Source organism: Gorilla gorilla, chromosome 22 (assembly GCF_029281585.2).
Source record: "Gorilla gorilla gorilla isolate KB3781 chromosome 22, NHGRI_mGorGor1-v2.1_pri, whole genome shotgun sequence".
Lineage (NCBI taxonomy): Eukaryota > Metazoa > Chordata > Mammalia > Primates > Hominidae > Gorilla > Gorilla gorilla.
Window position 1 is genome coordinate 17,862,939 of NC_073246.2, and position 15,109 is coordinate 17,878,047.

The 15,109-nt window shown below is 36.5% G+C and overlaps 1 protein-coding gene across 1 annotated transcript in view; it reads left to right on the top strand.

The window, feature by feature from the left end:
- LOC101144968 (ubiquitin carboxyl-terminal hydrolase 25) overlaps window positions 1–5,484 on the top strand; it is a 141,728-nt gene extending 136,244 nt beyond the window's left edge. Inside the window, exons 23-25 of the mRNA XM_063702605.1 lie at window positions 972–1,095; window positions 4,369–4,564; window positions 4,876–5,484. Coding sequence (XP_063558675.1) covers window positions 972–1,095; window positions 4,369–4,564; window positions 4,876–5,048 — 493 coding nt within the window. The 3' untranslated portion in view covers window positions 5,049–5,484. The remainder of the gene's footprint in view (window positions 1–971; window positions 1,096–4,368; window positions 4,565–4,875) is intronic.
- The last annotated feature ends 9,625 nt before the right edge of the window (window positions 5,485–15,109 follow it).

Genomic DNA, 15,109 nt, shown 5'->3' on the forward strand with positions numbered 1-15,109 from the left:
TTTTAAAACCTAATTTGAATTTCATGATATCTGGACTTACATTAATATAACACATATGCCTAATTCTATCACTTCTTTTTTTTTTTGAGACGGAGTTTTGCTCTTGTTGCCCAGGCTGGAGTGCAATGGCGTGATCTCAGCTCACCTCACCCTCCACCTCCCGGGATTCTGCTGCCTCAGCCTGCCGAGTAGCTGGGACTACAGGCATGTGTCACCATGCCCGGCTAATTTTGTATTTTTAGTAGAGGCGGGGTTTCTCCATGTTGGTCAGGCTGGTCTCGAACTCCCTACCTCAGGTGATCTGTCTGCCTCAGCTTCCCAAAGTGCTGGGATTACAGGTGTGAGCCGCCGCACCCGGCCTCTATCAGCTTTTTTATGTTTGGAGGCTTTTTGTTTTTGCTTTATTCCACTAGGTTTCCCAGATTTAGAAGAAATCATTCATTGTCCACTTCCTCTATTTCCTTTAGATATTCTTATTTCTATTTTTTTTACATTTTTCTCAGTAACTAAAACTGTCTGCACATAGAAAAGAACCTCTCTAAGTTGTCATTGAACAAACCAGATGATGTTTGTGATCATTTACTTCATATAAATGTGACATTGCGTTAAACAAGTAGATTGTTGGCTTTCACATTAGCTTCAATTTTGAGTTTAAATGGAAGCAAGACATCAGGAAAATAAATACCAAGGAAAACAGAACTATCTGACTTTATCAGTTATTGCCTCTTTCCCAGATTTTTTCTTAATTTATAGCTCCTCTTTTTTTACTTTTAAGATAACTATCTCTGGGTTTCAGATGTTGCTGTTGCTAAAAAGGCGCTCTCAAGCATACACTGCATCAGATGATATTTTTTATTATAATGTAGATTATCAAAACTTAAGCATATACTTAAAATGTTTCATAATTATAGCTGACTTTGTTTCTACAAAGGTGAAATACTAATGTTATATGTTTCTTTTTAATTTTCAAGTTATATAGATTCCTTGCTGTTCCTCATCTGTGCTTATCAGAATAACAAAGAACTCTTGTCTAAAGGCTTATACAGAGGACATGATGAAGAATTGATATCACATTATAGAAGAGAATGTTTACTAGTAAGTTGAATGCATATAGTATGATCTTATCATTTTGTCTGACATTGGGCAAGTTTTCCAGACTCATATATAAGTGATTGACTCCATAAATTCTGATGGGATAAGAACATGATGATGTCTATAAACTGGTTCTAGTCCCTTCAGATGGAAAAGTACACTCAGTACTTTATTCTTTTCTCTTTATGAATCCCAAGTACTATAGGTGATAAATGAGAAATGTTCTTAAAATAGCATCAGTTTGTTTACATTTCTGTATTTAGATTTCGTCATCACACTACCACTCCTTTTTTTGGTGGGAGAGGAAGGGATGCATAGATAAGCCTTAAAAAATGTTTTATGTAAGTCTATAAGAATATGCAGGCTGGCGCAGCAGCTCATGCCTGTAATCCTAACACTTTGGAAGGCTGAGGCTGGTGGATCACAAAGTCAGGAGATCGAGACCATCCTGGCCAACGTGGTGAAACCCCATCTCGACTAAAATACACAAACACAAAAATTAGCTGGATGTGGTGGTGTGTTTCTGTAGTCTCAACTACTCAGGAGGCTGAGGCAGGGGAATCGCATGAACCTGGGAAGTGGAGGTTGCCTTGAGCCAAGATTGCGCCACTGCATTCCATCCTGGCAACCTGGTGACAGAGAAAGACTCCGTCTCAAAAAAACAAGAATATACATAGAATGTATTAGAGTAATTTGTTTAACTTAAAAAATTGAATTTTCAGGTACAAGAATAGTGTAGCTGATTTTAAACATAAATACAACCAAAACCTGATGGTTCCTCTGAAACCTTCAAAAAATGGTATAATGTTTCTCATCATTTTTTGTAGTAACCCAGCCACATTTGGTTATTTGTTTTACATAGGAATTGAAATGAAACTTCATCAAGATTACTTTAGTGTTCCTTTCAGATTTTTTCACATTGTATATTTACGAAGTGTCAGGTTCTGAGGGATACAAACATGAGTAAGATGTACTTCCTGTCCTCAGAAAACTCAGTCTGGTAGGAGACATACAGAAATAATTGTTTGTTCTGGAATAAGTGCCATTATGAGAAATATGCACAATGATATGCCTGAAATACTTGGGAAGAACTTTTAAGAGAGAAGGTAAACCTCATCTGGATCTTGATGGATAAATAGGAGTTTTATTCATGATAGAGAAGGGAGAATATTCCAGTACACAACAGAAAATCAAGATAAATTCACTGTGGCTATCCAGGTTATGAGGAAGTGGGGTAAGGTGGAAGTGATGAAGCTGACAATACTTGTCGATGTCAGATGATGAAGAAACTTAGATGACATTCAAATGAGTTTGCACCAGTGTAAGTTTCATTAGGTTTGGCATAATGAGGTTTGTTTTCAGAAAATAATTCTGGTGATAATAATAGCATACTAGAGGATGAACAGGAAAGAAGTAGATTGAAGTCAAGAACCTTAGAGGGGAAAGTCAAGGGACGGAGAGTGAGGGCCTCAACTCATGTAGTACAGTAGGTATGATGGTGAAGGAAATGAAATCAGGGCACGTCATAGCTGTTGGGTGAGTGGGAAGAAGGAAATGGAAGAGTCAAAGCTGCCAAACTTACTAATTTTTTGTTTAATATTGGGGAGTCTAATAGGAGGAACAAGGTTGGCTTTGAACATGTTATATTTAAGAGATTTCCAGGACATTCTTTGATTCAGTGAACTTAACATTGAACTTGTCATTAAATTCTATATATCATTTAATGCATACTTCCAAAAATTGTAAATACTTGAAGATTTATCTCATTTTATTCTCTTAACCCTTATGGTTGGAAGATAATAATACCCTATTATTAATATAAAGAAAGTGAAGCTAACAGATTTAGCTAATCTGTTCACGATTGGTGTATTAGTCTGTTCTCACACTGCTATAAAGATACTACACAAGACTGGGTAATTTATAAAGGAAAGAGGTTTAACTGACTCAGTTCCACATGGTTGGGGAGGCCTCAGGAAACTTAAAATGATGGCGGAAGGTGAAGGGGAAGCAAGGACCTTCATCACATGGTGGCAGGAGAGAGAAGTGCAAGCAGGGGAAATGCCAGATGCTTATGAAACCATCAGATCTCATGAGACTCACTCCCTGTCACAAGAACAGCACTGGGGAAACTGTCCCTATGATCTGATCACCTCCCACCAGGTCTCTTCCTCAACACCTGGGGATTACAATTCAAGATAAGATTTGGATGTAGACACAAAGCCTAACCATATCAACTGGGTAATTGATTCATGGCCAAGTTGGACTTATAGCACAACCGTCTTTCCAAAATCAAAATAAATTGCATAAGAATTATGTGGTGTACATCTAAATATATAACTTTTTATTTGAAATTCAGCTTAAAAGTCACGTTTATCATGCTGTAAACATAAGATTTTAAATAAGAACCCTTAAATATTATAGGTCTTATACCTGTATTTATCTCTTATGTTTCTTATTGCATGGATTTCTCTGTTCTACTAGATCAGTGATCAGCACACTATGGCTTGTGCTCCACCTACCACTTGTTTTTATAGATAAGTTTTATTGAAACATAGCCATGCACATTCATTTATATATTGGGTATTATTGTCTTTTTATTACAATGGCAGAGTTGAATAGTTGCAACAGAAACTTTATGGCCTTCAAAGCCTAAAATAGTCCTTTTCTGGCCCTTCACAGAAAACGTTTGCCAATCCTTGTACCAAATTGTAAGCTCCATGAGAGTTTTCTGTATTAATCACTTGAGTGCCCCTGCATCTGCAGAAATTTCTGGCACATGGTGTTGACTCTGTAGGAAGTTTTTGAAGGGAAAAGTGAATTGATTACCTTTATATTTCTGTATCAAGGAATACAATAGTATATATTCAGTTGCCATTTATGGAGATGAGTTTTTCAAAAATTAATATGGATTCTGAATTTCTTTATTTTTAAAACTATTTTGAGTGCTTATACAATTTTATAATTGGGGGAAGTTAATCTCTAGAGAAGAAAAAATGGCCCCTGTGTTGATGATCGGCATAAGCCAAACACGACTGAAAAACACAATACTGTTTTCTCCACCGCTGTTGCTTTTGTTTCTGTTGTTGCCATACGCATAGCTTTTTCTAAAGAGAGATTTTCAGTTCTAGGTAGGTTGAGATTGTTTTCTCTAAATACCATTTGTTCTAATACTGTTTGTGAACATATTTATGTTGTCTTCCTTATTAATACTTACAGATCCTTAATTTAAAAAGGAAACAAAAACCTATTCTTTTTTTTTTCCTGCATTGCATTAAGAAATTAAATGAGCAAGCCGCAGAACTCTTCGAATCTGGAGAGGATCGAGAAGTAAACAATGGTCTGATTATCATGAATGAGTTTATTGTCCCGTTTTTGCCATTATTGCTGGTGGATGAAATGGAAGAAAAGGATATACTAGCTGTAGAAGATATGAGAAATCGATGGTGTTCCTACCTTGGTCAAGAAATGGAACGTAAGTTTAAACAATGGTAGTAGGCACCTGAGATGTCCGGATTAAATGCAGTTAGAATTAGATGTTATTTATTCTTGCCATTTTTTATATTAAATACAATATTAAGTATTAATATTTTCACATTCACATTATTACTCTTTTTCCATATTGATGAGCTAAGCTGTGTGCATTGCAGTTGCCATTTATGTTTTTGTCTCCCCAAAATGGCAATTATCTTACCTGTTAGAGTAAGTTAATGTTAGTAAATCATGTTGACAATGATCGTGTAATAATTTCTATCTTTAGTTAGATTTAATTGTTTGTATTTGCAGCACACCTCCAAGAAAAGCTGACAGATTTTTTGCCAAAACTGCTTGATTGTTCTATGGAGATTAAAAGTTTCCATGAGCCACCGAAGTTACCTTCATATTCCACGCATGAACTCTGTGAGCGATTTGCCCGAATCATGTTGTCCCTCAGTCGAACTCCTGCTGATGGAAGATAAACTGCACACTTTCCCTGAACACACTGTATAAACTCTTTTTAGTTCTTAACCCTTGCCTTCCTGTCACAGGGTTTGCTTGTTGCTGCTATAGTTTTTAACTTTTTTTTATTTTAATAACTGCAAAAGACAAAATGACTATACAGACTTTAGTCAGACTGCAGACAATAAAGCTGAAAATCGCATGGCGCTCAGACATTTTAACCGGAACTGATGTATAATCACAAATCTAATTGATTTTATTATGGCAAAACTATGCTTTTGCCACCTTCCTGTTACAGTATTACTTTGCTTTTATCTTTTCTTTCTCAACAGCTTTCCATTCAGTCTGGATCCTTCCATGACTACAGCCATTTAAGTGTTCAGCACTGTGTACAATACGTAATATTTGGTAGCTTGTAAATGAAATAAAGAATAAAGTTTTATTTATGGCTACCTATGTGTTTGTAAGCAGGTATATTGTATATTAGTGTATTAGTAATACTAGATAAATGAATTTTGTCTGGGGATTAAGATTGGATAGTTAATAGATTAATACAATCTTTTAATTCTGCTCTAATGCTAGCAAATTGAAAAATGTTTAAGTCTTTGAGACTTAAATTTATCTATATTTTTAACAAAGTTCTTGAACTTAGTATGGCACCTGAACCTGTTTTGAATTCAGTCAGGTTTTTACTCAAGTAAGTGGTTGATTTTTTTTTAAGTCAAACTACACTGAAACTTTTATCCTTTTCTTAGATTAATCTTACTTTTTAAATGTATTTAAAATATACAGCAAGGTGATTATTTCAAGAGAATCCCAAAGTACTTGAATAAGGGCTATTGTAAAATTTAAAAGAAATATTTATATATACACATATATACACATACACACATGTATATATATATTCTTCATAATGGAGGATAATGTTTTGCAATATATAAATCATTCTATTTTTGTAAATTGTATATCACTTTAATTGAAAATGTTCTCTACTAATTAATACTGTGAAACAAAATTGATGTTGTTTAACTAGAAGTTATGAGTATCTTAACTGCCTTTATTCCTTTTCAAAAAGGAAAAAGCTGTAGAACATTTTGTAGATGAAACTACTGTTTAAGATTAATGAATTAATATTGTGAATGAAAATCAAAATCCATACTTTAAAGGTAATCATGTTACTAACAACCTATTTTTGAATTCATAAAAATTTCTTTATAAATGATGTTTTGTGAGCATAGTAAAATAGACCATTATACTATGTGTATGTTTGATACAGCGTCGCCAAAACTAGTGTTCTTTATTAGTGCCTCTCACAAAAGATCCTGGATGGAGGAGTAAGATGAAATATTATGCTATTATATGATGCTGTTTGTAAAGGTATCAATGTACTAGTAAGGTGTTAATGACAAGGAATTAGTACTATTCTTGTTGTAAAGTTAGATTTTGCATATTGTATCTATCAAAATATGTTTGGGTTTAGATTTTAAGTTGTCTACGAGCAGATTTCTGCATTGGTTTTCCAGTCCTGTTAAAAGTTTAGAAACTTCATATGTGTCATCACAGCTTTTGTAAAGAAAGTATCCTTAATATTTTATGACATTCTACCACAGTGGTAAAGTTGTTTGTGTTTGTGTATAATTGACTGCTGAGACACAAAGTGCCCAAACACTATATGGAAATTATTCCTTCAAAGGCACATCCAGAGAATCATGTCACTCTTGTGCTGAAGGTAAGTATTATAATTGTATTTACTATGTACTTAAAAACCAGATTATTTATTCCTAGTAATGAATTTGAAATAACTTTCAACAGAGTAAAAAGACAACCTACAAAATGGGAGACAATTTTAGTTTAATCAGATCCGGTGTGTCAGTTTTTGCTTTTGTTGCAATTGCTTTTGACATCTTCGTCATGCAATCTTTGCCCATTCCTAAGTCCTGAATGGTATTGCCTGGGTTTTCTTCTAGCGTTTTTATAGTTTTTAGTTTTAAATTCAAGTCTTTAATCCATCTTGAGTTGATTTTTGTATATGGTGTAAGGAAGATGTCCAGTTTCAGTTTTCTGCATATGGCTAGTCAGTTCTCCTAGCACCATTTATTAAATAAGGAATATTTTTCCCATTATTTGTTTTTGTCAGGTTTGTAGAAGATCAGATGGCTATAGGTAGGTGTGTGGTCTTATTTCTGAGTTCTCTATTCTGTTCCATTGGTCTCTATGTGTCTGTTCTTGTAACAGCACCATGCTGTTTTGGTTACTGTTGCCTTGTACTGTAGTTTGAATTTGGGTAGTGTGATGCCTCCAGCTTTGTTCATTTTGCTTAGGATTGCCTTGGCTACTCAGGTTTGGTTTTTTGTTTCATTTTGTTTGGTTTGGTTCCATATGAATTTTAAAAGTTTTTTCTAATTCTGTGAATAATGTTATTGGTAGTTTAATGGGAATAGCACTGAATCTATAAATTGCTTTGGGCAGTATGGATATTTCTACAATATTGATTCTTCCTATCCATGAGCATGAATTTTATTTTCCATTTGTTTGTGTTCTCTCTGTTTTCCTTGAGCAGTGGTTTATAGTTCTTGAAGAGCTCCTTCACATCCCTTATTAGCTGTATTCCTAGGTGTTGTATTCTTTTTGTGGCAGTTGCGAATGGGAGCTCACTTGTGATTTGACTCTTGGCTTGCCTGTTTTTGGTGTATGGGAATGCTAGCACTTAGTGCACATTGATTTTGTATCCTGAGATTTTGCTGAAGTTGCTTATCAGCTTAAGAAGCTTTTGGGCTGAGATGGGATTTTCTAGATACAGGATCATGTCATCTGCCAACAAAGATAGTTTGATTTCCGTCTTCCTATTTGAATACCTTTATTTATTTCTGTTGCCTGATTGCTCTGGTCAGAGCTTCCAATACTATGGTGAATAAGAGTGGCGAGAGAGGACAGCCTTGTCTTTTACAGGTTTTCAAGGGAAGTGCTTTCAGCTTTTGCCCATTCAATGTGATGCTGGCTGAGGGTTTGTCATAGGTGGCTTTTATTATTTTGCAGTATGTTCGTTTAATACCTAGTTTATTGAGAATTTTTAACATGAAGTGATATTGAATTTTATCAGAGGCCTTTTCCACATCTATTGAGGTAATGATGTGGTTTTCGTCTGTAGTTCTGTTTATGCAGTGAATCTCATTTATTGATTTTTGTATGTTGAACCAACCTTGTATCCCAGGAATGAAGCCTACTTGATCGTGGTGGATAAGCTTTTTGATGTGCTACTGTATTCAGTTTGCCAGTATTTTGTTTAGGATTTTTGCATCAGTGTTCATCAGGGATATTGGCCTGAAGTTTTTGTTGTTGTTGTTGTCGTTGTATGTCTGCTAGGTTTTGGTATCAGGCTGATGCTGCCCTCATAGAATGAGTTAGGGAAGAGTCCCTCCTTTTCAATCTTTTGAAATCGTTTCAGGAGCAATGATAGCAACTGACCCTTCTTTGTACCTCTGGTGGAATTCATCTGGGAATCTGCCTGGTCTTGGACTTTCCTTGGTTGGTAGGCTATTGTTACTGCCTTAGTTTCAGAACTCATTATTGGTCTGTTCAGGGATTCAATTTCTTCCTGTTTCAGCCTTGGGAGGGTGTATATGTCCAGGAATGTATGATTTTTTCTAGATATTCTAATTTATGTGAATAGAGGTGTTCATAATATTATCTGACTTGTCTTTCTATGGGGTCAGTGGTAAGATCCCACTTATTTCTGATTGTGTTTATTTGAATCTTCTTTCTTTTCTTCATTAGTCTAGTGGTCTCCTATTTTACTAATTTTTTTCAAAAAATCAGCTTCTCTCCAGGTGCGGTGGCTCACCCCTGTAATCCCAGCACTTTGGGAGGCCAAGGCGGGTAGATCACGAGGTCAGGAGATTGAGATCATCCTGGCTAACACAGTGAAGCCCTGTCTCTACTAAAAATACAAAAAAAAAAAAAAATTAGCCGGGCATGGTGGCGGGTGCCTGTAATCCCAGCTACTCGGGAGGCTGAGGCAGGAGAACGGCATGAACTTGGGAGGCAGAGCTTGCAGTGAGCTGAGATCGCGCCACTGCACTCCAGTCTGGGTGACAGAGCGAGACTCTGTCTCAAAAAAAAAAAAAAATTAGCTCCTGGATTGTGTGATTTTGATTTTTTTTGAAGGGTTTTTTTTTTGGGGGTCTCTATCTTCAGTTCAGCTCTGATATTGGTTATTTCTTGTCTTCTGCTAGCTTTGGGGTTTGTTTGCCCTTGGTTTTCTAGTTACTTTAGTTGGGATGTTAGGTTGTTGAGATCTTTCCAGCTTTTTGATATTGTCATTTAGTGCTATAAATTTCCCTCTTAACACTGCTTTAGCTGTGTCCCAGAGATGCTGGTATGTTGTATTTGAAATTTCTTTATATAATTTACTGTGTTAAATATAACTTATAGGTAATAACTTCAGAATTGGAACCTCATAGAACTGTAGTCCATAGCAGATTTCATTTGATTTAAATGACTCTTATTTTGGTTACTATGTTATTCCTTCCTACCCCAAAAAAGTTACGTTTTGAAATAATTCAGGGTAGAATTCATATAGATAGAACTTCAGACATCTCAGGAGACCAGTACGCATGAATGAACATGTAGGGACCGCTCTAATACGTTTCACATCCATTACGATACAACAATGACCATACACTTTAGTAGTTCTCAGTGTGTGTTCTCCAGATCAGTAGGCAGCTTCAGCAGCTTGGGAACATGTTAGAATTGAAAATTTTTGAGTCCCACCTCAGAGCTGCCAGTTCAGAAACTCTTCACGTAACCTGTGTTACAACAAGTCCTTCAGATAATTTTGATGTTTACTAGTTTCAGAGCCACTGCACTAAATGAAAGTATTGGTAGCATTTGTGCACTGTAAATTGATGCTGTTTAATTTTCATTCACTTGTGCTCTGTTTGTTGGAAGCTTTTTTGTGTTTCCTTCACTTGGGATTTCAAGGAAGTATCTAATTTTTTTTTTTTTTTTTGCTTAGTTTTACATGTAATTGAGAATAAGATAGGTATCTGATTCTCCAAAAGTTCAGCATCTTTATTTTATGATTTAAACTTGTCGAATTATGCCTCTGGGTCCTGTCATTCTCCCAGCGAATAAAAATGTGAATGCTTGGGGAAGTGGAGGTGGATGGTAAATGGGAATACTCTTGTTTGAATTTTTAAAAATTTACATTGTAAATAACATTAAATTCCATTTGTTGTGCCCATGATAACTTCATCCAAAATATATATATTAGTCTGCTAAGATATGCCATAACAAAATAACACAGGCTTGGTGCCTTAAACAACAGAAATTTTTCTTCTAGTTCTGGAAGCTGGAAGTCTAAGATCAAGCTGTTGGTGGATTTGATTTCCCCTAAGGCCTCTCTCCTTGGCCTGCAGACCACCACCTTCTCTCTGTGTCCTCACCTAGCCTTTTCTCTGTGTCCTCACCTAGCCTTTTCTGTGTGCTGCATCCCTGGCCTCTCTTCCAGTTCTTATAAGGACCCCAGTCACATTGGATTTGAGCCCCATCCTTATGAACTCACTTAACCTTAATTATCTCTTTAAGGGCCCTGTCTCCAAACACAGTCATGTTAGGGGGTTAGGGCTTCAATTTATGAATCTGGGGGACAATTTAGTAAAAAATAGTATGTAACAGCCCAGTTTATATACCTCCTTTCCAGAACCAGGAGTATGGTTGTTAACGTCTTCTCTTTAGCCTCAAGATACAGTGCAAATGTCTGTAGTTCCGTTCTTACATAAGCTTTATTTTACTTTTTCTAAAAACTATATTGAAAATATAGCAATCCCAGTTAGAAATTGCTTATAATGCATTCATCTAATCAGCTCAGTGTTCTTACTGAACAAACTTTTATTTCCATGTTTACTCATGTTTATTTCATCAGTTTCACCTGACATTATACCATGAATATGTTTCTGTTTTTCTAGTGTTTTTATTCTTACTGATCACATGTCCCTTTTTCGTCTTCCATACCACTCCCAGCCTAGAGTTAATGACCTCTAACCACCGTAGCCACATACTTTTCCATGTTTGGATAACCTTATGCAGCATATACACCTAAAGGGTGGTGGTTTTTTTAGGGGGTGGTGGTGGAAGGGGGGAGATGGTCATTGTTTTACAAAAATTAAATTTCATCTATTTTACGCATCCTTTCCCCTGTCTTCCCCTTGTACTTTCCAACCTTCAGTTTCTTCTTTTTCTAATTAGCTTTGTAGGAGTGACTTAAAATATAATAAAATGAAATAACATAGCAGTGATAATAAAAGAATAAAAATAAATGAAGCGTGATTGGAGAAACTGCACACATGCACACCAAGATTTCAGATATCCTTATTCCTTCCATGTACAGTTCTCAGTGGGTATTTCAGACCTTCACTCCCATCCTCAGCCTCTCCTATTCAATGCCAGCTTCTGTAACGCTGGATGATCTTTTCTTTGCCTAACGAAGAAAACTGGAGATGTTAGGTATGATCCTCCTTTCAACTTTTGTGCCTCCTATCTAAATTTAGTTAATTAGTTGTTAACCAGCTTGTAATAAAGGGATAAACATTGATAACCCAATATTATTTAGAAAATAGAAGTAGAATCAGAATGTACTATAAAATGAGCTTACAGATTTCAACAAGTGTCCACTATTTTGGGAGTGTGTTTGCTCTTCTCCAGAAGTAATCCAGAAAGCTCACTTTTTCCCCCTAGACTATCTCATACAACATGTTTGCCCTGTAGCAAACAGCTCCTTATTTTTTCAGTAATGTAGAGCTAGACCAGTATTCTTTTGTTGTTTTTATTTTGTGGAGTTTTTGTGTGTGTATTTAGTTTTTTGAAACAGGGTCTCGCTCTGTTGCCCAGGCTGGAGTGCAGTGGTGCAGTCTCCTCTCATTGCAACCTCCAACTCTCTGGCTCAAACAATCCTCCCACTTCAGCCTCTGAAGTAGCTGGGACTACATGTGCAAGCCACTGTGCTTGGCTAATTTTTTAATTTTTTGTAGAGATGAGGTCTCACTATGTTGTCCAGGCTAGTCTCAAACTTCTGGACTCAAGTGATCCTGCCACCTCCGCCTCCCATACCCCTGCGATTGCAGGTGCAAGCTACTGCACCTGACCTAGACCCATATTCCTAACCTAGTTCGTCAAAAGCGTATGAGGAACTTTTTTTTCTTTAAAGTGTCCAGATGTTATCTCTCATGTGTATTACAGGGCTTTAAATGTGAGAATTGGAGTTTAGATAGTTGCTTTTCCAATTTTAATTTAAGATTTGCCTGTGGCCCTACGATGTGATTGAGCCTAGCTGAAGTAGTGCGGAGGAATTTGCTTTTTACAGTACTGTATGTCACATGAAAGGGTAGGGGTCTTCATATTGCTGATGTTCCCTCAGCCATAGACCATGCCCACTTTTGACGTGCTCTAGCCAAAGCTGCATGAAAATATTTTTCAGTCCCTACTGGATTTTTCTCTTATGAATGGTTAACAGTGCAGGTTCTGGAACCAAACTACCTGGATTCAGATTCTGGCTCTGCCGTTTATTCGCTGTGTGTTGACCTTGAATGAATGATTTAACTTTGCCGTGCCTCAGATTCTTCATCTATAAAATGGGCATTATGACATAACACACCTTAGAGGATTTTTTAAAAGATTAAATGGGTTTCCAGATATAAAACGTTTAGAAACTGTCTGCCACATTAAGTATTCAATAATTGTGAGCCCTTTTTATAGTTTGTCAGTATTGTTTACTCCTGTTCTGGTTTTGAGGATTTTTAGCTTCTATCCTCTACCTGCATTCCTAGTGTTTTGTTTTTTTTTTTTTTTTTTTCTTCCTGCTTCTTAAAGTTGTGCTCAAGGTTTGGTACTTGGCCTCTTCCTCATGCTTTTCACTTTTTCTGGTTGTGTCTGTTAGTTTGTCTTCTTATTCTGCCTCCATGAATCACAGGTCATTGTTTTCTAATCATACCCATGTGAGTTCTAAACCAATACATATTTGCAGTTGTCTTTTCAGCACATATACCTGGATGTTTCACAGACACTTTCGACTTGGCACATTTGAATTCATCACTTTTTCCCAAATCTGATTGTCTCATACTCCCTTGATGAAATGATGTAATAATCCCAAAATGAATTATTCTCAATTCTACTTTTACCTCCCATTGATTACCAAGTGTCAACACGTCAGATTTTTTAATACTCCTTAGTACTATGGCTGATGAGGTCCGTCATCTCTTAGTTTGACTGTTAGATTTGTCCCTGAGTAGCACTGTCTTTGATCTTGCCCCTGAAATTCATCTTCACACTGTTGACAGAATAATCTTTTAAAGTGGTTTGTTTTACATGTCTGTCTTCCACTGCTGGACTGAGCTCTTACAGGAGATTGTATCTCTTGTTTTTGTAATCCTAGCACCTGTTAAAATAACTAGCAACTTAGAGGTGCAGTCTTGCAGGTTTTCTGACCCTCCAGTCACCCTAGACCTGCACTGATACAGTTTTCGTTAGCCATTTAAATTTAAATAAAATTGAACATTCTGTTAATTAGTAATACTAGCTATATTTCAAATGCTCATAGCCACATGTGACTGTTGACTACTATATTGGACAACATTTTAGAACATTTCGATTATCATAGGAAGTTTCATTGGACAGAGCTGCCCCAGCAGACCTTTGCTGATGTGGATGTCTTTCTGTATTAACATCCTTTTAACATTCAGACACCTCCCAAATGCTAACCTTAATAGATTGGCCTTCAGCATTTATGTCTCTCTATCTTGATCCTGCAATTGATGACTTTACTATGTCTGCTCTGCAGAGAGCACCACTACCAGCATGTGTCCAATCAGGAAAGCCGACACTACGTATTTCAACAGAGGAGATGTGAGTACAGAGGCATTAGAGAGTAACCCGGGGATCACAACTGTAGGATGCAGCTACTAGTCCTAAGGGTAAGAAAACAAATGGGAAAAAATTGGGGCTGCCAGAGCTTTAAAGCTCCAAAAAGGGTCATCATGTCATTAGTGCTCAGACCCCTGAGGAGGCTCACTACTTACCTGCTCATGGTAATTCTGAGGGGTAAAGTAACGACAGTTCTAGAAGTTTCGAAGTAGTTGAAGGCTGGAATTTGCTGCCATTATTACAAAGCTGATAGGACTAGCCATCAGAGATGAACTAGATCTTTTTTCATCTTCCTTCCAACTTCCCTGTAGTACTTCCTACTGGCAGAACCTAATAAGCAGCAGTCAGAGGGGTCAGAGAAGTGTAGTTTGCAGAGTCCCGGTCCCAGCACACAGAGCAGAGGACAGAAGGGTGGAATTGGAGCTGAGAAACAATAGATGAAGAACCGGCACACTGGTTTCCTTCAAAGACTCATTTTTATCTAAAGGTATTAGTCCCTAAAACGCCAGATACTCAGGAATTTGTAGAGAAATTCTGGGCCCTCAAGAATAAGTGTAATAGTTCGAATTGAAATCTTGTTACTCCTTTCTGTTAAATGAGACTGTAATGCTGCTATATAGTGCTTAACTTTTAAAATTGACAGTGGATGAATCTGCATATTATAATCAGGTGTTCATGTCCATCCATTCATTTATTGAGTGCCTACCACATGCCACACAATCTGTCAGGTGGTATGTATATAAAATAAAACTTAGATAATAAGACAAAAGTAATAATTCACCCAAATTCATCTATAAATCCAGACTTAGGGACTGTTAACATTTTTGTGTTCATGCCTGTGGACATCTTTCTGTGCATATGCATGTACACACATAACTTATCACAATATCATAAAAAGTTTATAAATGCAGATGTTTCCAAGAAAGTGTGTATTCATCTACCTCTCTCCTGCTGTATAGTATTTGATTATAAGGAGAATGTTCCATTACTATTTACCTGTGAACATAGAGCATAGGCTGCTACATATGTCTCTATATACTTTATGCACTTTGTCTTTCCACTAAAATTTCTCAAGGTATAATTTCTGTCTGGGTCACTGAATATGTAGATTTAAAATTTTGAGCTACATTTTTCAAACTGCCCTTCACCAAAGATGTTACAGTTT